The sequence below is a fragment of the Haplochromis burtoni genome, unplaced genomic scaffold, assembly GCF_018398535.1.
Source record: "Haplochromis burtoni strain Fernald_Lab_line unplaced genomic scaffold, NCSU_Asbu1 Contig_15, whole genome shotgun sequence".
NCBI classification, from domain to species: domain Eukaryota; kingdom Metazoa; phylum Chordata; class Actinopteri; order Cichliformes; family Cichlidae; genus Haplochromis; species Haplochromis burtoni.
This window is the reverse complement of record NW_024582376.1, coordinates 3,088,600-3,108,022: the sequence shown is the minus strand read 5'-3', so window position 1 is coordinate 3,108,022 and position 19,423 is coordinate 3,088,600. Positions and strand designations below refer to the sequence as shown.

The following is a 19,423-nucleotide window of genomic DNA, read 5'->3' as shown; positions in this document are numbered from 1 at the left end:
AACCTGTAGGCGGTGGTGTTGTAGATTCGACAGGCTCCTATGCCCCCACACCTTTTCTGACCCCATTTTAGACATGTGGTGTCAATGATGGCTCCAAAGTAAATGGGTGCTGGGATCCCTGCTGTAAGACAAAGGAAACAAAGTCTTTTCACAGTCACGTCTCCTAAAAATGAAACAACAGGTAACAGCGAACACTATTTTGAAAAATCTGAACAAACATTTTATGAGTAAACTTGGACAAACAAAGCAAAGGTTTTCAGGAAGAGTTAAACCAAGATCAAATCCCAGAACATTCCCGACTACCGAACAGGTCTTACCAAGGGTCCGTGTTGCCAGTGCGTGGAAACCCAGGGCCAAAGATTTCAGCTGTGGTTTGATGCACCTGCATAAATAAAATAAAATAAATAAATAGAACATGGTTACTATCATTTAAATCAGTTTCTATTGTTACTGGACCAAAAAAAAAAAAAGCCTATTAGGTAACACCAGAAGTAATGCCACTGTTACTCAAGCGAGTGTAAATGTAAATACAAAATGTAAACCATAGCTGTTCCATTTAAACAACAAAATATATGACATTTGATAAAACTGTTAAGAAGAACTTTTACCATTCCTATGGAAACTAAGCCGTCTTTCTGATCTCTGAAAATGAACAGAGGAATAATAAGATGACTATTCACGCACAGCGCAAAGTCACTACATTCCTGCCAGGCCACTGGAATCCAACAGGATCAGCTGACATGGCTTTAAGAGGTCCTACGTTTGTGTGTTAAGTGTGTGCTTATGTGCTCGCATATAGGAGGGTGTAATTCCCTTAGCATAAATCTCTTTACTTGAAAAACACACCCGAGTTGGATTTATAGGGAGAACAAAGCAGAAAATAAATGATTAGCACATGCATGTGTCACAGCATGTCACTGTAAAGTCCACAGTTAACCACCAGAGGCCGCTGTGTGGCAGAAAATTTGAAGCCTGGTTGATGACACATGATTTTGGGTTTGTATACCACCTATACCTCTGGTAAAATCCTGAAGATGTGCGAGATGTTTCTGTACAACATTGATGCTGTTTTTGTGTACACAAATAAGACTGGTTGTGTGTCAGTGTATTGGATCCAGGAGTGGAAATGCTACAGCTATCCCACAGGCATGTGAACAACTTTCAGGAAAGACTGAACACAGAACAGCCTAAAATGCATTTTTTGCTTCAGATGGCAGGATTAACTATATAACAGGTACAAGGGAGCTGCTATAAAGCGTAGTCTTGGATTATTACATTTATTTTACTGTTACATGTCTACTTGACACTCAAGAGTTATTGTCATAAATCAAATAAATCAGTTTATTATCAGCTAGTCAAAATGTTCACCTGTCACTTTCTAAGTAATGTGATTGTGGAAACTGATGTCTACTGACACTGGTAATTACCAGTGTGCTAAGGAGCATATCATAGTTTTCAATGATACGTGTGCTTCCACACATTGAGATCAGACATGTCAACAAGGTAACAGTATCTGTTTTAGACTTTCCAGTGTCACTGAAATCATTTGTGACTAGCAGAGCAAAGATTTGCCCTCACCGTCATTCTCAACTAACCACTGGAACAAATGTTGGGTTTTTTTAAAATATTCATTTGACAAAGTCCCTTTTTTATAAGTTTGGCAGACAAATAAATCCACAAACAAGTATGCAGCCACTGCTAATAACAGGAAGTTTATACAAGGCTTTATGAAAACAAGCTCCAAAGTTTGCAGTAGTGAAACAAGCAGGTATAAAATTGTGTAAAAGTCAATGGTAACTACAACAAATGACATTAAGCATTTAGGACTGACTCAACTACTACAGTAGTAGTAGTACAGTACAGGGCTTGTTCTAAAGAGTCCAAATTATATGATATGCCCTTCATGCAAAACATGCACATGCAACAGGTACAGCATTAGGTCTTTTCAGATGGACTGTGTGGGCATCTCTGTGTAGCTTATTGTATCAAGCCCCATCTATAGTCTAACTCAGGGATGTCAAACATAAGGCGGCCTGGCAAAGACTCGAATCCAGTCCATCGGATAGATTTGGAAAATGTGCATGATGACATAGATTTTGGACTTTTTCTATCAGTCCAAACACTCCCACATGGATGTTCACAATATAAAGTAATTCAATACTAGCTTTCTGTAATTTAGGCTTTGTTTTTGCAGAAGCGTGTCATTGTCACTATGTGATTTGCTCGCGAATGTGCTTTGTCAACATATTATTTTTATTATCTCATATCTCATATGAGAAAACAAAAACTGTAATAATGACCAATATTAATTATTAGAGATCACCAAAATCTACAGATTTTTCTTTATCAATTAGAAAACAGATTTTTTAAATATTGATTTATATATTTATTTATATTGGCCACAGACTCGTGCTGCATCAGAGATGGCTGCAGGAAGTCTGTGCTCAAAATCAGCATGTAACTCCGTGTACATGCTGATTAATTAGTATAACAACATTTTATTAAATCTGAATTGGTTCAAGATGTTAGTATTTCCGTGTTTCTGTGTGCGGCAATGGAAAAATGTTCATCATGACCAAAGTTTTTTTGTCTTTGCTGTTTCGACCTCTGTCTGTCCGCATGCCAGGCGGGGCACAGCCTCAACAAGCCACACTTTCGAGCAAAATACTGGCAAGGAAATGTTGGCTGTCCTTTGAGTGAACCTCCCAATTGTCCACTGTTATCCCAAACCCAGGTGTGTGGGGATTTCAAGGTAAGGAAAATACTAAACAGTACAAGAAATGCTTGTTGTACCACCTTAAATAGACGGTTCTAAAAGTTTGAAATTGAGGCTTGATATAAATGCTAATACGAATACAGGGGTAATGTAGTTATTTCAAGATCCTTTCTCATTATATGTCTTAAATTTAATCTGACCTGATAAGAAGCATGTATCCTGGTGTCCCCCCAAGAGAGATGATAAAGGAAGTGATGACAGAGAGAGCCAGGAAGTATGGGAACATCCTGTCACAGTCGTCCTTTTGAGGGCAGTGACCTGTACTGGCCGTAAAGTTACCAGCCACACCGACACAGGAACAGTTAGAGAAGACCTGGAGAGACACGCATATTCCACACATATGACCATATAGCTAGACACAGACAACTACAGACAAATTAACGGAAAAACCAGTGTGTGTGTGTGTGTGTCAAAGCATTGTTGCCCAACACCTTACTGAGACAGAGGAAGCTCAGAGAGGGTTTTCCTTTATTTTGTCACTAGCCTGTATGCATAGAATTGCAAACTACATTTATATACAAATCAAAAGATGATAGTAGTTTTTAATGTCTTTTTTATAGGAAAAGTGCAGAAAGATTTTGCAAAACACGAGGTGCAAAAACAATGTCGCTGTATAAAAATACAATAAATAGTGAGAATTACCATTCAGACATACTGGCACAGGTCATGTTTAATGGAAAAAGTGATACACGGCATGTTATTTCTCAAATACAACCCCTGGGACAATAACAGTGCTATGTGCATAAAAGTGGACACTGTTCAAGTCAATATTCAGTTATTGATTTGGGATGCTGCACAACTCTGTCCATGTTTTTTAGATGCTGACTTTTGGCTTCCTTATGCTGACTTCCAGTAGAACAGATTTTAACATTTTATTACTTGTTTTTAAGTCACTAAATGGACTTCAGCATCCTCTTACCTTTCTGGACTTTGAACTATTTCTATTTTAACTATTCCTAATAGATCTTTAAAGTCAGCTGATTTGACTAAAACACAGAGCAGGCCAGGCCTTTGCTGTAGTCAAACCTAAACTTTGCAACAGTTAGCCTCTTCAAATTAGCACCTCTGCAACCCTTGAGATGTTTAAAACTCACTTAAAGACATGCCTTTACTCACTAGTGTTTAATTTTGACACGTTTCTTTTCTTTTTGTTTCTTGCTTTTCTTGATATTTCTCTATTTTCCTGCTGTTTTATTCTATTTAGCTGTAAAGCACTTTGGCCAACCTGTGTTGTTTTAAAATGTGCTAATAAATAAATTAACTTGACTTAACTAACTTGTCGCAACATTTTTACACCATAAGACAGTTTTAAGCAGTTTAGTAAATCTAGCATTAAACTCCCTCATTTTGAATTTAGCTGGTTTAAATAAAACTCCCTTACTGATTAACAGAAAACTTCAAACCAGTACAAAAAAGCACAAGCCTTTAGTCAATCAAACTTTCTTTAAATAAAGACAATCATATACGAGCCTTCATAGTTTACTTTTACATGGCAGTCATATCTTTACAGGCAAATAATACCCAGGAAGTAAGCAACCAAATTAATGTAAAAGATTGTGTACAGCGATTTAGAGAGGCTGCCTCCACTGTGTAAGGAACTCTCTGGCCTAAACTAAGTGGACTATTTCCTGCTGTGTGCTACATGTTAGAAAAAGGAACAGTGGAAAATATCCAAATCTAATTCTCATGAAACTCTCCAAGGTTCATGTGTGAAAACAGCTTGAAAGCACTGGCTGTGTGGGCTTCCCTTAAAGGCCCTCAGTCACATGCTTGCTCCCTAAAACAGCACTTAGTCATCAAAACTGTGAATACCCTTTCTTGATATCTGCATTAATCAATAAATAACAATTAAAGTAGACTTATCATAATTAATATAGTTTCACAAGGGCGGAGGATCATTTAAACACTGCCAAAGGTCTGCGCATGTGCAAGTCATCACCAAAAGCTGAAAGCATGACGTCAAAGAGAGGGGATTTCCTTAATATGGTCAGAGTGGCCTTAAGGGGAGAGGAGCTAAAAGTGCCTATTTCAGACAGAAACATCCTTGAATGTGAATCATGTAAAGTTAATTTAATAAAGTGCAAGAATTAGCATAAAAAGTCCCCTTTTAAAAACCAGCCATGAGCCGTAAAGACCCACATAGCCTGGTTCCAGATCACTGATCTGCTGCCCACGTTTGAGATTTTACCAGCAATTCAATTTGATGCAATGAAATTAGCGTCTTATTCTTATTTTTTATCTTATATTGGTTAAGTATACAGGAATAGAAGATTGTACAACTCATTTTGTTATTTTCTCATATTAAAGCATGTATCTTTCTCTTTAATAATAATGGATTGGATTTATATAGCGCTTTTCAAGGCACCCAAAGCGCTTTACAATACCACTATTCATTCACTCTCACATTCATACACTGGTGGAGGCAGCTACAGTTGTAGCCACAGCTGCCCTGGGGCAGACTGACAGAAGCGAGGCTGCCATATCGCGCCATCGGCCCCTCTGGCCAACACCAGTAGGCAAGTAGGGTAAAGTGTCTTGCCCAAGGACACAACGACCAGGACAGAGAGTCCAGGGATCGAACCGGCGATCTTCCTGTTACAGATGCGATTCCCAACCTCCTGAGCCACGGTCGCCCCACCAGCTGTGGGCAAGTTTTACGACGTTTTCTCATGAAAACTGTATTCATTCTCACAATGGAGAATAAACGAATGCACAGTCATGAATGAGTGACAGAAGATCTCTTCTCAGTAACATTTAGTTTAAAAAAAAAGAGAGAGAATTATGCCTTGAAGTTCACGCCAAATGACTTTTATGGCAAAACAGTGTGTAATCCAAATGAAACGTAGAAACCCACTTCCGAGAAAAATGCATGTTTTTCTGAGCCAGCCAAGGTTACGCAGTTGGGATGTAAGACTACTCCAAGTTTTAAAACAGACGAGACACTAACAAAGTTTTTTGCCTCATAATTTCCAACCGATTCTGGTTGTACAGTATTTACTTTCTGAGCCGCTTGTAAACTTACTGTGTTTTTTCCTGAGCCAGCAGAGGTGATGCAGCCAGCCAGACATGGAGAAACATATGTGATGCCGTTCTCGCCGCAGACTGGGTCCCAGTCGCTCGATGAACAAACGCACTTTGAGTTGCAGTCTGTGAAGAGCGGGTGCTTATCATACGATATCTTTTCGATGCTGGAAGATAGATGATAAGAAAGAAGTACAACTCAGAAACAAATACACTTATTTACAATTTTGTATATATTTTATATGGATTTTGAGTTTCTAGGGATACATTAGACATACGTTATCAAGGTGATATGGCAAATTTGTTAGCAAAGTGCAGCATATTCAGTCACTCTTCCTGGCCTACAGACAAATGTAGGTCAGTTTTTTTGGTGGATTTTTTGGTCCATCATCTCCTGAGAGGAATATCCTGCTGTTTATTTCCTAAATCGTCACCACCTAGTTTACACAGTAAAATTCAGACTATATCTTGAGCTCAGACTGTTAAGTAAGCTGCAGATTTAATTCCCACAGTTCTCTCTAGATTCATCACTACAAGCAACCCCCTTTTTATACGGTGACAATGTAATCTGTAATAAGATGAAATATTACCGCTTCAAATAAACACAGTCAAACTTGCATGTTTCCAATCATCAGTGTCTTCAAAAATGACTGGCGCCAGAGCAATCCTCATTCATTTATGAAACTAAATAAGCGAGTTGCTGAGCATTAGGAAATTCCATATTTTATTTACCGCATGCAGTGTTTGGTTTTTAAATTGGTTTTCGAGCTTCGGCACATTCGCTGCATGGACTAATTAGCACGCTGCACCCCTCTGGCTACTTTTAACTTTTCATCTCAGCAGTGTCACTTCAGCTGTGTCTGAATACTGACATGCATTATTAGGCAAACCCAGAGGATGATTTTGTGTTGGTTTCAGCTTGTAATCACCTACTGGTTCCCAAATATGCTTAACAAAAGGGTACCTCGTGCTTCTTTATATGCAGCTCCATGGAAATGTTGCCAGTTCTGCTTAAATATGAATCGACATCCTCATGATTAAATGGACTTTTATCATACATTTTCTTTTTTGAGAAATGCCAAAAAACATAGCAATCAACTCTGATGCATGATATGAAACATTTAAATAATGTGTTGCTTTCAGCCACCATAGTGAGGAATCATTCAAATATTAGATGGCTAACTCTGCTGCGTTTAATAGTTTGGAGGAAAAATAAATTTTCCAGACAAGTAGCCATTAACCTCGATACATCATATAATCGCCTCTGACTCACTTGTCATATGAAAGTGTCACCCCGGCCACCTTGGCATTCTCACAACTCATTGCGAAGAAGAAAAGTGACAGGATGTAACCTATAAGGGATGTGCCAAAGGCGAACTTGGCTGCTCCCATGATGTTCAGCTTCAGCCTCTTCATCAGCAGACCTCCAGAAAACATCCCCAGTGCCACAGCTGGGATATTTATCACACCTGAGATTAAAGGAAACAGCAAAGCACATGATTAATTAGATGCTGTTTAAAAGGCTAGATGAGGATTTGAACAATGAATGACGGTAACATTTTAAATTTTTCATCAAAGCTTCACTATTGTTTTTCAGACACCTGCTTATCCTACCTTGCAAGTGAGGCAGCTCCGCAGGTAAAATAACCCTACACTAGTTCCAAGTTACCATGATCAAAAAAGAACCCTGCTTTTTATCTTTTTATAGCTTTATTTAACATCAATGTGGAGACATGGTCTTTTATCTATATCCATGTCATTAGCTCTGGTCACTAATATTACATTCTCTTTCATATGCAGCCAGTCTGGTCAGCGCAGGCATCTCCCTTGATGAGACCACATGAACCTAGATATTTTCATTTTACGCTATGAACTTCATTAGATATTTTATTTCATGTGCAAAGTAGTTCTCATATTCACAAAGCTCCAGTCTCTGCAGCTGTGGCTGTTAGTGGATTGAATTAGAATATAGCTAACCCAGCTCTCCTTTCTCTAACAAGATCCACTCCCTGAAGTTCTATTTCTGCTTCATCCAACAAATGTAAAAGAGAAGAAGGAGGAGGGTAATGCTGAATGGACAGAAAGCCCATAAATCTGTAATAATTACCATGTTAAACACATGATTCCTGCATTATAATGCCGTTTTCATACTTGACGCTAGAATTCATTTGATCAAACAAGGGACGTCCGAGTCCTTTTTCTCCCATACAATATGAAACAAGCTGGAAAGCTTTCCCTAGTTGTCTGTGATCATTTTCAAGTGTAACACACTAATAATTTATATAACGGCACAATGTTCATGAAACATGTACCATACCCATCAGAAAGTTGGCCTTTGAAGCTGATTGTCTGAAGTGCTGCTCAATGTATTTGGGCTTGTAAGTGACCATGCCGATGAGAGAGTTCAGCTGAATGATTGTCACGCACAGGTAGACCAGATAGACTGGGTGTGCCAGCAGCGTTCGCAGGGTTGGAATGAAGTCTGTGGAGTCAAAAATACAGATGAGTTAAAATTCATTTTAATTCAATTTTATTTATATAACACCAAATCACAACAATAGCCACCTCAAGGTGCTTTATTGTAAGGCAGGCACCCTTCAATAATACAGAGAAACCCTCAGCAATCACATGACCCCCTATGAGCAAGCAGTTGGTGACAGCAGGAAGGAAAAACTCCCTTTAAGCAGGAAGAAAGATCCTGCAGAACCAGGTTTAGGGAGGGGGTCAGTCATCTGCTGCGACTGTTTGGAGGTGAAGGTAGGAAGACAAAAATATGCAATACATACAGTATATGGCTAAAAGTATTTGGGTCGCACCTCTTTAAATTCAGGTGTTTTCTGTCCCATTACCACAGGTGTTTAAAATCAAATTCCTAGCTGAGCAGGATGCATTTAGAGCCTTTTTTGAAAGAACGAGTCTTTTTAAAGAGCTCGCTGGATTCAAACGTGGTACTGTTAACGTCTCCAAACCTTCTCTGCCATTAACATCAGCACAAAATAAGCAATAACTCTCTAAGTCGTGACATAAAGCTGATTCAGTGTCTTGATGACGTAGTGGTGAGCTGCACTGTATAAATTCATTTAGTTTTCAAAGGGATAATAAAGCTGTGCAAGTGAAGTTTTGATAAGAGCCTCCACTTTTTTTATATTGTACAGAGTGTACATTGTCGGCATATTGATGTAATATGCCAAAAAACAAAGCAATATGCAAAGGCAGTGATGCATCAGGCACACTATATCGCCTCAACTATTTTCTCATCTACCTTCATACACATATGAACTTAAGTGATTATTGTGTTTTGTGTGTGTGTGTGTGTGTGTGTGTATGTGTGTGTGTGTGTGTGTGTGTGTGTGTGGTGTGTGTGTGTTATGCTATGTGGTTATTATGATACTGGCCCACCCTTTGCAGTTATAACAGCTTCAACTCTTCTGGGAAGGCTGTCCACAAGGTAAGGTAGTGTTTATGGGAACTTTTGACCAATTTTCGCTGATATTGGACGAGAAGGCTTGGCTCGCAGTCTCCGCTCTAATTCATCCCAATGGCGTTCTGTCAAGTTGAGGTCAGGACTCTGTGCAGGCCAGTTCTTCCACACCAAACTTGCTCATGCATATCTTTATGCACATGTGGAAGGGGCGATCCCCATACTGTGTCCACAAAGTTGGGAGCATGAAATTGTCCAAAATGTCTTGGTATTCTGAAGCATTAAGAGCTCCTTTCACTGGAACTAAAGGGGTAAGCCAAACTCCTGAAAAACACCATAATCCTCCTCCAAGAAAATTTACACTTGCCACAATGCAGCCGGACAAATACTGTTCTCCTGGCAACCACCAAACCCAGACTTGTCCATTGTAAGGTGGAGAAGCATGATTTGTGCTTCCAGAGAACGTGTCTCCACTGCTCTACAGTCCAGTGGCAGCAAGCTCTAGACCACTGAATCCAACAACTTGCATTGCACTTAGTTATGTAACCATGGCCATGCAAACCGATTACGTGAAGCTCTCTATGCACTGTTCTTGATCTAAGCTGAAGGCCACATGAAGTTTGGAGGTCTGTAAAGATTCACTCTGACCTGAAATTCGGTGACCTCTGCGCAGTACATGCATCAGCATCCACTGACCCTATTCTGTGATTTTATATGGCGTGCCACTAAGTGAGTTGCTGTCATTCCCTGGTGGCATCTTATCACGGCAGCACACTGGAATTCACTGAGCTCCTGAGAGCGACACATGCTTTCACAAATACTTTAAGAAGCAGTTTGCATGTCAAGGTTGGTTTTATACACTTGTGGCCATGGAAATAACTGGAACACCTGAATTCAGTGATTTGGACAGGTGAGTGAATACTTTTGGCAATATGATGTATAAGCAATTCTTCATCTAAAATGCGGCTTGTACTCACTTTAACACAAAGAAAATGTGTTATTACTGCAAGATTGTGAAGTGTTAATCCCAAATACAATGTGCTCTGAGAAACATTGTTTTCCACATATGACATATATAAAAACATCACACCCAATAACCTATAGACTTCCTTACCTTTGGCCATCTCTATAAAGCTAGTGTGTTCATCTGCTGAGTACTTGTGCTTCAGAAGGGGAGAGCCTTTGATGAAACTCGTCTGCTCTGGTGTGCACTTCTCTGGGACCTCTGGCCTGGGCACGGGTAGTGAGCGGGGCAGAAACCAGAATGGGATAGCAGAAAGAAGGGTGATAACCCCAGCTATGAGGTAACCCAGCCACCAGGCCCCCACCCAGCGGGAATCTGATGGGGTAATGGTGATGGTCTCTATGTTTTGGAAGAAGATGAAAGTTAAGTAATGCTTTCTGAAAACAAGGTACATGTATTATTCATTCTACTAGTTTTCTGATTTTCATCTATTCTAAGCACTCAGATTGTGTGTCCAGTCTGAAAATGACGTACTTTATGGTACTGATTGATATTTTTTACTCAAGCTATTTTTTGTTGGGTTTTTTTTTGTTACTTTGTTATGAACATGTATTATGCAGCATAGGAAAACTATAGAAACTAATGTTATTTTTTTAGATTAAGAATAATAATAACAAAATCCAGTGAACACGTGTTTACTCCTTTGTGTGTTTTTAATTGATCTGAAACTCTATATTTTTCTTCTCCTTTTTTTGTTAAAGGCTACTTTCCTTTTAGCTTTTTCCTGCTGTCCCCTTTTCTTTGTTCTGTTCTGTTCTGTCTCTTTCTCTCAGTCTTTCTTGCCGACCAGAGGGCTTTGTCCCTCTTCTTCCTCAGCTGGCCTCATTACCTAAGTGATGCTAATCCTGTACACCTGCTCTGTTTAGAATTGTGCACGCAATGAATGTGAGCCATTTTTTCCCGATAACATCAGGCCTCAGTTTTATGAATGAAAAACTCTTTTTCACAGCAGATATTTGAGCTCCAAAGGAAGTCAGGCAACAGGTGTTACAAATAACATTAACAATGGCCCTGTTGTATTTAAGTCTCAGTCTCCGTGCACAGTATCAGAGTTTAAGCATATAAACAATGCATGTGCACAAAAAAGTGGTAATGCAATTTTAGACACTGCTGCTTTAGACATTGCTGCTTTTTCGAAAAATGGTACAGTAACAATGTGGATACTTTAGATCAGGTAATAATAGAGTTTTATAGAGTGAGCTGCATGCAGGTGAAATGTAAAAAAAAGATTCAGTATAAACCAAGAAATGTAATCCCATGGCTTTTTTAAATTGGCAACTTTTCAGCAATCAGACTTCATTTATAATGCTAATGAGTAATGAGCTTTTTAATTATTTAAATTAAGATTTCAGCACAAAATTCAAATTTAACCTTAGTTTTTTTTTTCTCCACAGTCCTAAAATTAGCCTAATGTTTCTTTCAGTCTTGCAATTTGAGACCGATTATCTTTTTGACATTTAAAATCGAGCAATAATGCTGATTAGCCATCAGTCTCACAGTGTAAGAAACCAACCAAGAGTCTGCTGACTCAGCCTCTGGGGGTGACTGGCAATTTTTCTAGGGCCAGAAACTATCAAAAGATTTGCTGACATTTGCTGCTCATTGTTTACAAACCCTTTTTTATCACTTGTTTGTTTTGAGGTACATGTTAAATGACCTATTTTACACAGTGGGCTTTTTATTTGCATTGTTTGCCTGGATACAACCAAAGCAGCCAAAGTTTGCTCAAACATGTATTGGTCCATAGAACTGAAAACTTCCAGTGCAGGAAATGTCATCCCTCTGCTACAGATTCTGCTCACTCATATGTAGATATATGTGTACAAATATTATCACGTTCATCATTTAAAAATAAACATTATAAATCAGTAAAATAAATAGCCACAACCCCAATTGTCTGCAAAGCCAACTGTTCTGCAGTTGCACAAGTCAGTTTCAGTTGCAAATGGTTATCTGGGGGCATTTGTATATTCGTTTAACTGTGAAAAAGCATATCAGGCTATGTATGATTACAATTTATTAAAACAGACAACATTCTGTCTTTTTGTGTACACACAGCCATGTCAGCATAGTTTTGTGGATCTGGCCTTAGGACCCTAAACCACAGTCAAATATGATTTATTTTAATAGGTACAAAACATTTTATCCACCTCTAGCTTTTTCCTAACAGTGATGGTGCTTATTATTATGATTTTATTTTAACATCTGACTGTTAGCTGGGGCTCACCCTTTCATGTTTATCAACTCGTATCAGCTATTGTGGCACCTTTTTTTTTTTTTAATGATATCAGCAACAATAATTAAACCAAAAGATGAATCGAGGGACTTTAAATATTCCACAGTCACTCAGATAATAATCAGAGTCATGGTGTTAATGGCAGCGATTTGTGTAGACAGTCTGGCCTCATAATAACAATTTAAAAAATGTGTTAGTATTAAACTCACCCATTTTTACAAATCCAATGTCCACATAGATTTTGGCACAAAGGGAGCCCAATAGATAACCAAACACAGGGCCAACCACTGAAATGGTCTGCACACAACCTAGGATGTGACAGTCATGCCAAAAGAGACACATGACATATAAAACAGTCAGATATCAGTAGATGAGTACATTGTGGTCATAAAAGGATAGACATAGTGTGCCAAGAAAATATCCCCCTCATCATTACACCACCACCCTGCTTTCATGTTGTTTACACCACATTCTGACTCTAACCTCTGCATGTTGCACTGGAAATCGAGACTCATCAGACCAGGCAGCTTTTTTCCAATCTTTTGTTGTCCAATTTTGGTAAGCCTGGGCAAACTGTAGCCTCAGTTTCCTGTTCTCAGCAAACAGAAGTGATAACCAGTGTGGTCCATCTCATTCAAGGTTTGACGCACTGTGCATTCAGAGGTGCTCATATGCTAAATTGCCCAGTGACATTGCATACCTTGACTGTAATGGGTGGTTATCAGAGTTACTGTTCCTTTCCTGAAAACAGTTTGGTCATTCTCTTCTGAACTCTTCTGCACTTGGTTGTGCAGGAAAATCTCAGCAGACCAGCAGTTCAAAGTCACTTAAATCACCTTTTTTCTCCTTTAGAGAAAATCAGAACTTTCTGCTACCCTCACATTGTTCTGAGCTAATAATGTGTTCAAACAAAGGCTGTGTTAACTATTACATCTGAACTGTAGCTGAGCATTTATTGGCTAAATGATAGGAGCTGCCTCGTTTGTGTGTCTGTCTCTCTGTCCTCGAGCAAGTTTATGCAAAAACTACCAAGTTGAAACTTGTGGAAAGGTGAAGCACGGGCAAAAGAAGATCCTACCTAATTTCGGTGCAGAGGAGTATCATTTTCTGTAAATGTAGAAATAGAACACTGGCTTTGGCATTAGCCCTGGTAGCGCATCCAATGCACATAACTTACCTTTGATGCAGTGCAGGTTTACAGTCTAGAACAAGTTTCATGTTCTCTACCTGCACAGACTGTTGCCCATGCCAAAAAGTTGGCACCAGAATTGAACCACAACATGTCTGAGCACATAGTTGCTACCTCTGACTTAGGAACTATGATAAAATGCTGCAGGAAAGTCATCAGTGATTTGCAGATAAAGCCCATAGATTATCTCCCCCATGACTTTCTTCCCACAGAAATAACCAAAACATCTGCTACATATCGTTCAGTTTTCAAATCTATCGCAATGTGGGATTCTCTCTGGTTGTGCATCTGCAGTATGTCAGTCAAAATAGGTAAGAGCAAATGTATCTCTACCACTAGGTGATGTTTTTCTTACCAACATAAAGTGCAGCATTCTCCTCAGTGGCAAAATCATCTATATACGAGATTCCCAGAGGCTGAACAGGTGTCTCTCCAATCCCGCGTAAAACATTTCCAAGGAGCACATAGATCCACATGGACAGGTTGGACTCGCCTTCACAACCTTGAGCAAAAGACAAGTACAATTAGACATATTTCTTATTTACACAAGTGTGTGTTTGTGTGTGTGTGTGTGTCAGCACAAACCTGAGGCTGGCACTTGAGGTAGTGTACCGTCTTCTGTCAGGTTTGCTAGTGAGTCTGGCCGACACGGAGAGGGGTTAAGAGTTGAGTTCACTACCCACCGCACTGATGTCTCAAACTCATAGCTGTTCACAAAATTCAAACAGTTCAGATCAGCGACAGAGACAAAAATACTCATTCCAACTAGTTATAGCTTCAACTTGTGCTGGGAGGGACGTTTGTACAGTTACATGTGACTATGTGCATTTGTGAAAGAAGAAAGGAAAGTGCTTAATGAACATGCTGGTATAGGCTGACCCATGATGCTCTAAATAACAGATTAAGTACTAGTAATATAGCAAGCGCATACGCAGCTGTCCTCCGGATTTTCCACACACTCATCATGGGCATGGATGTGATGGTAATTTGGGGTCTTTAATTATTTTTGAACTGTTCTTTTTCCACGGTGGAAATATTTGCAGCATATTTAATGATTTTAAAAAACAAGAACTTTATTTTGGATTTTCTCTAATCCACACAGAGTAAAAGTATACATATATGCTCAAATATATTCATACACTCCAATAATATTTGGTTAAATATCATTTGCACCTCATCCAGATATTTGTGGCAGCCGTCAACAAGCTCCTGGGATAATTCTAGCTGGATATTTGAGCACTCTTCTTGACTAGCAAGTTTATACTTGCTGTTTTTCTGGCATTTACCTGGTTTTTAAGCACAGTCCACACATTTTTAATAGGGTTGTGGTTTGTATCAACACCACTAGCAGCAAAACACTCCCAGAGAATGATGTGACCACCACCATGCGTGAGAGCCAGTATAGTGTTCTTAGGTTTGAAAGCCTCATGTTTACTCTTCCAAGCATGCCTTGTGTCATAGTGGTCAAAAAGCTCAATCTTTGTCTCTTCAGATGGTAACATTTTTCTCCAGAAGTCATTTGGCTTGTACATGTGAGCAGCTACAAATTTCAGTCAAACTTGGAGGTGTCAATTTTGAAGCGAGGCTTCTTCGTGGTCAGCACTCTCTCAGTCCACAGAGACGTAAAAAGCTTTTTCGCTGTGCACAGTGATGCTGGTGTTCCATCAGTTTCCAGTTCATGGAAGGTTTGAGTCTTGGTGGTCACTGGGTTGTTCCTAAACATCATAAGCAATTTCCTCTTATATAAGGGTGACAGTTTGGGTCTTCTTGTAGGCCTTGGTAAAGTGGTAACACACTGAATTACTTGTACTTGCATACAATTGTTTGACCTGATGATCTGGAATATGCAATTATTTTAGAAATGCCTCAAAGAGACCTTCTCCCTCTTGGATCTTCACTGAGTTCCTTTGACATTCCCATTGTTTTGAGTTTTAGTCAGTCCAATGACTGTTGTCAAGAAAATCCTTTTTCTATGCTGGGAAAAAACAAACTGCCAGTCACAGTACACCATCATCACTAACGAGAAGTCAACAGGTATTGCCCTCATCAAGTTAAAAAACACTGCAGAACCTTCAGTATCCCTTATTAAAATATTTAAATTACCGTATTTATAATTTTGAGCCTGTGTGGATTAGACAAACTGCAAAATAAATTCAAACATGTGCACTCATTTCTTATTAGAAATAAAAAACAGTTACAAAAATCATTAAAATTCCAAAATAACCATGACATTTATTTCCACAGTTACTAAAACTATCCCAAGTCATCACCTGACAAAAATGAATAACATTAATTGATTATTTGAGTCTTTCATACAATAATTAGTATCTGCTATTTGGGTTATGGTTAAAGTCAAAGAGCAAACAGACCTGTTAGTTGGGATTACTCACCGACCAATGATGAAATGAGGCAGAGCTATGATGAAGGTGCCGATGGACATCAATACACAGCCCACTGCAATGATCTTTGGCCTGTGGAGTTTGGCTCCAAAGTAACTGACAAAAGCTATCACCAGCAAGTTGCCTGGAAAGTTTGAGCAAGAAATATCATTGATTTAGAGCAGAAAGCACAGACATGGGGGGGAAACCACATCATTGCCTCCATGCACTAGCTTGGGATTGTTTTTTTATGGGTTTTTTGATAGTGTTTGGTTCATATGTGGCTCTGCGTGCTGAGAATAAAATTAGCAAGGTCTTTTTTTTAACTTGCTTTCTGTACTTGTACAGATACAAATCATAAAGGAAAAGGCCGAGGCGATTATTTTCCATGCAGTAAAAGTAAAATATTTATCCTATACTATAGAGTCAGTAGATGTTATAATAGCATGCGTGACATTTAAATGAGTCAGAGTAAGGTGATGCATTAATTTTTCATGTGGAAATCCTAGTTGCTCAAGTGGCGTGAGATCTTACTTTGAGAGAAGAATTTACAGCACGCAGTAGCAAACATGACAGAAAAATTAAACAAGGCTCCCTGCTGCCACCTTTTTTTAGCGCATTCAGCCCACGATCAGTGACATGGAAACTCCATTTTAAATGGGGTGGTGTAGTGGTGAAGAAATCTCATCTTACATAGTATCCTACAATACTTATCACTTTTTGCAGTAGTGCCTTCTAAAGAAAATAACCACATGCCTCTCATAGCGCAGTCCTTATTATACTCGTAGATTCATCAATGGATTATGGGTATCTAAGTTTTATCTAGTAACAGATTTGTTTTCCCAAAACCTGTTAAAAGTGAGAGACAGAGGGATACAGAGGTGAGCTTGAAGCTAAACAAGTTTATAGAGGAATATATCAGCGCTGCCGGCTGCTCAACGCATGAAGATGACAAACTAAGAATGGTTCATGTAGCGTAGTATGTGTATGTACGTATAGTCAGTCACCTGAGCTCATCTTGCAGGCATGATCTCTCTGAAGATCAGCATCTATTATTATCACTCTCTGCTTCCCTTTTTTATTATTCTTTATTTCCTCCCCGACCCCCTCACACACCCCCTCTGTTGTCCTCTCTTGTTCCTTGCACTGTCCTTTTTCCCTTTTCTTTCCTCTTCACAGTGCCCTGCTCTGCCTCTATGTTACCCTGGCAACAGTCCTATAGAAAAAGCCTGTTGCCTAGGCCACATGAGACCAGCAGCTTTCACAGGAGATGGAGAGAATCAGGATACTCCGTATCGACTCCACCCAAGGTGCCATCACCATCTTCTCCTCCGGCAGACTACCAGGGTTCACACACATGTGCGACCCGCAATGCTGCAGATCATAAATGCTAATTATTCTTCATTACTATTGTCTCCCACTGTAACACAATGACTTTTATCTTCTGTAGCCTGTTTATATAGCATGTTTCTTTGGGACTGAGTCTGCACTGCAAGCTATGTATAATTTATAACCTACAAGAGGCTCTTCAGATGAATGGATTAGACTTATATAACTGCCCCAGAAATTGGTAAGTGGACCATTGGAGAACAACCTGATAACAGTATATACAGTGGTCATTGTATGCATGCTGTAACACTACTCGGACTGAATTTTGACTGAAAAATTTATTACAGATGATCCTATTATTACCATATGATTAAAATACAAAGAACTCATTTTTTTCCAACATCATATTTTCACATCCACACATTTCTTGCTCTTGAGGCTTGAAAGGGTGTTTGCAACTTCTCAATAAATGTATTATGACCTCTTCAGCACACATTCTGATTTGTAAAATTCATTGAGTTTCTCTTTAAAAAGAGCGCCGTAAATGATCACTTCTGTTTTGGGAGTTCCTAAATGATGAGCCTGTGTGCTGATATACTGTTTCAAAGTACATCTGTGACTTTTCTGAGTAGTAACTCTGAGCTTGTAAAACAAGTCAAGCTGAAATTCAAACGGAAGAAATGTGATTTAAGTGACTGAACTTTGTCTTCCTCTCACCCCTGACTAGTCATGTTAGATAGCTACCCCTCCCTGAGCCTTTCAGAAGTTTCTTCCAGTAAAAAGGGAGGAAGCCCCCAGCAGCATAAGCCTATTACAGTGTAACTAAGGAAAGATTCAGGGTCCAGCCCTATCTATATCCTTTAACAAAAAGGAAAGTTTTGATCCTGCTCTGGGAGAAATATGAGCTATCTTTCTAGTCCCTGCCAGTACTCTGATGTGACCTGACTCTCATGTCTTGTTAAATAGCATTTAGGAAATCAATTGAATGCATATGATTTATGTTGGAGTTCCATCCCAGCTGATTTTATATTGTGTGAAGGGTCAGTGTTTTTGTAGCCCATTAACAAGTGCACTAAACAAATATTGCATAACAACATCTTTCAAATTTTAGAATGTGGCTTTCCATAGCTTAAAAACAGCTAGGACCTCAGCTTATGTCCTTGCTCAACATTATGACTCATCATCTACGCACACAGACACACAAACACGCAAACACACCCCTCTGTCCTCTTCTGGGAACTCTGATGAATCTTTTATCTGAAGCTTGAATATCTTGATGACCCATTCATATTTTCGCCCCAAAGACAGAACGGGAGAAGCGAGGGGAGCCCATGACACAGAGGCTACAAATAGAACAACAAAATAACAGCAGTCACAGGCAGGCCTACTCACCTATCTCGAAGCTCCCGTCAATGACACCTATTAGGTAACTAGGGATGTCAAAGCGCCTCTCGAGCTGGGTTATTGTGCTCTTCATGTAGCTCCCCGACAGAGCCTTTGCGAAGTAGGCAAAGGACAATGCCACCAGAAACATCTAGAAAACAGAAAGACACACAGAAACGCATTGATATGCATGAAACTCCAACAGGAGAAAACACACTGTTTTAACATAATCATCCTCCATAATATACTTGATTATGTAATGCTTCTGTTTGTGTCTACCCACAAAAGACGGAAATGAAATGCTTATGTCACCACTGTGGCTTCTACAATGCACGGACGCGCCACATTCAACTTCGTCAACTCATCCAAAAATCACTAATAATTAACATTTGCCAGCGTCACAAGAATAACAAGGATTTTGATGAGGGAAGGGGATAGAGCGCGAAGCAATGAAGTGCAAATAAGATTCTATGAACTGTGAACAACAGCGAGATGAAACAAACCTTTGAGTGTTGACAGATGAATGGACGACTTTGTTATACAGTACGTGACATGTTTCACATCTTCTATTCTTATAAGACAGTAAGTTACAAATAATTGCTGTTATAAAAATACTAAATTCAATTAAATTCAACATATTTTTTAATTCAGTTTGTATAGTAGCAG

The 19,423-nt window shown here is 39.2% G+C and overlaps 1 protein-coding gene across 1 annotated transcript in view; it reads right to left on the bottom strand.

Moving 5' to 3' along the window:
• Window positions 1-19,423, bottom strand: part of LOC102305630 (solute carrier organic anion transporter family member 1C1) — a 37,894-nt gene that overhangs the window by 4,101 nt on the left and 14,370 nt on the right. Inside the window, exons 3-14 of the mRNA XM_005915930.3 lie at window positions 18,767-18,908; window positions 16,058-16,190; window positions 14,253-14,374; window positions 14,023-14,169; window positions 12,688-12,786; window positions 10,333-10,581; window positions 8,115-8,279; window positions 7,071-7,266; window positions 5,799-5,964; window positions 2,917-3,089; window positions 318-382; window positions 4-121 (exon numbers count right to left, since the gene is read on the bottom strand). Coding sequence (XP_005915992.1) covers window positions 4-121; window positions 318-382; window positions 2,917-3,089; window positions 5,799-5,964; window positions 7,071-7,266; window positions 8,115-8,279; window positions 10,333-10,581; window positions 12,688-12,786; window positions 14,023-14,169; window positions 14,253-14,374; window positions 16,058-16,190; window positions 18,767-18,908 — 1,775 coding nt within the window. The remainder of the gene's footprint in view (window positions 1-3; window positions 122-317; window positions 383-2,916; window positions 3,090-5,798; window positions 5,965-7,070; window positions 7,267-8,114; window positions 8,280-10,332; window positions 10,582-12,687; window positions 12,787-14,022; window positions 14,170-14,252; window positions 14,375-16,057; window positions 16,191-18,766; window positions 18,909-19,423) is intronic.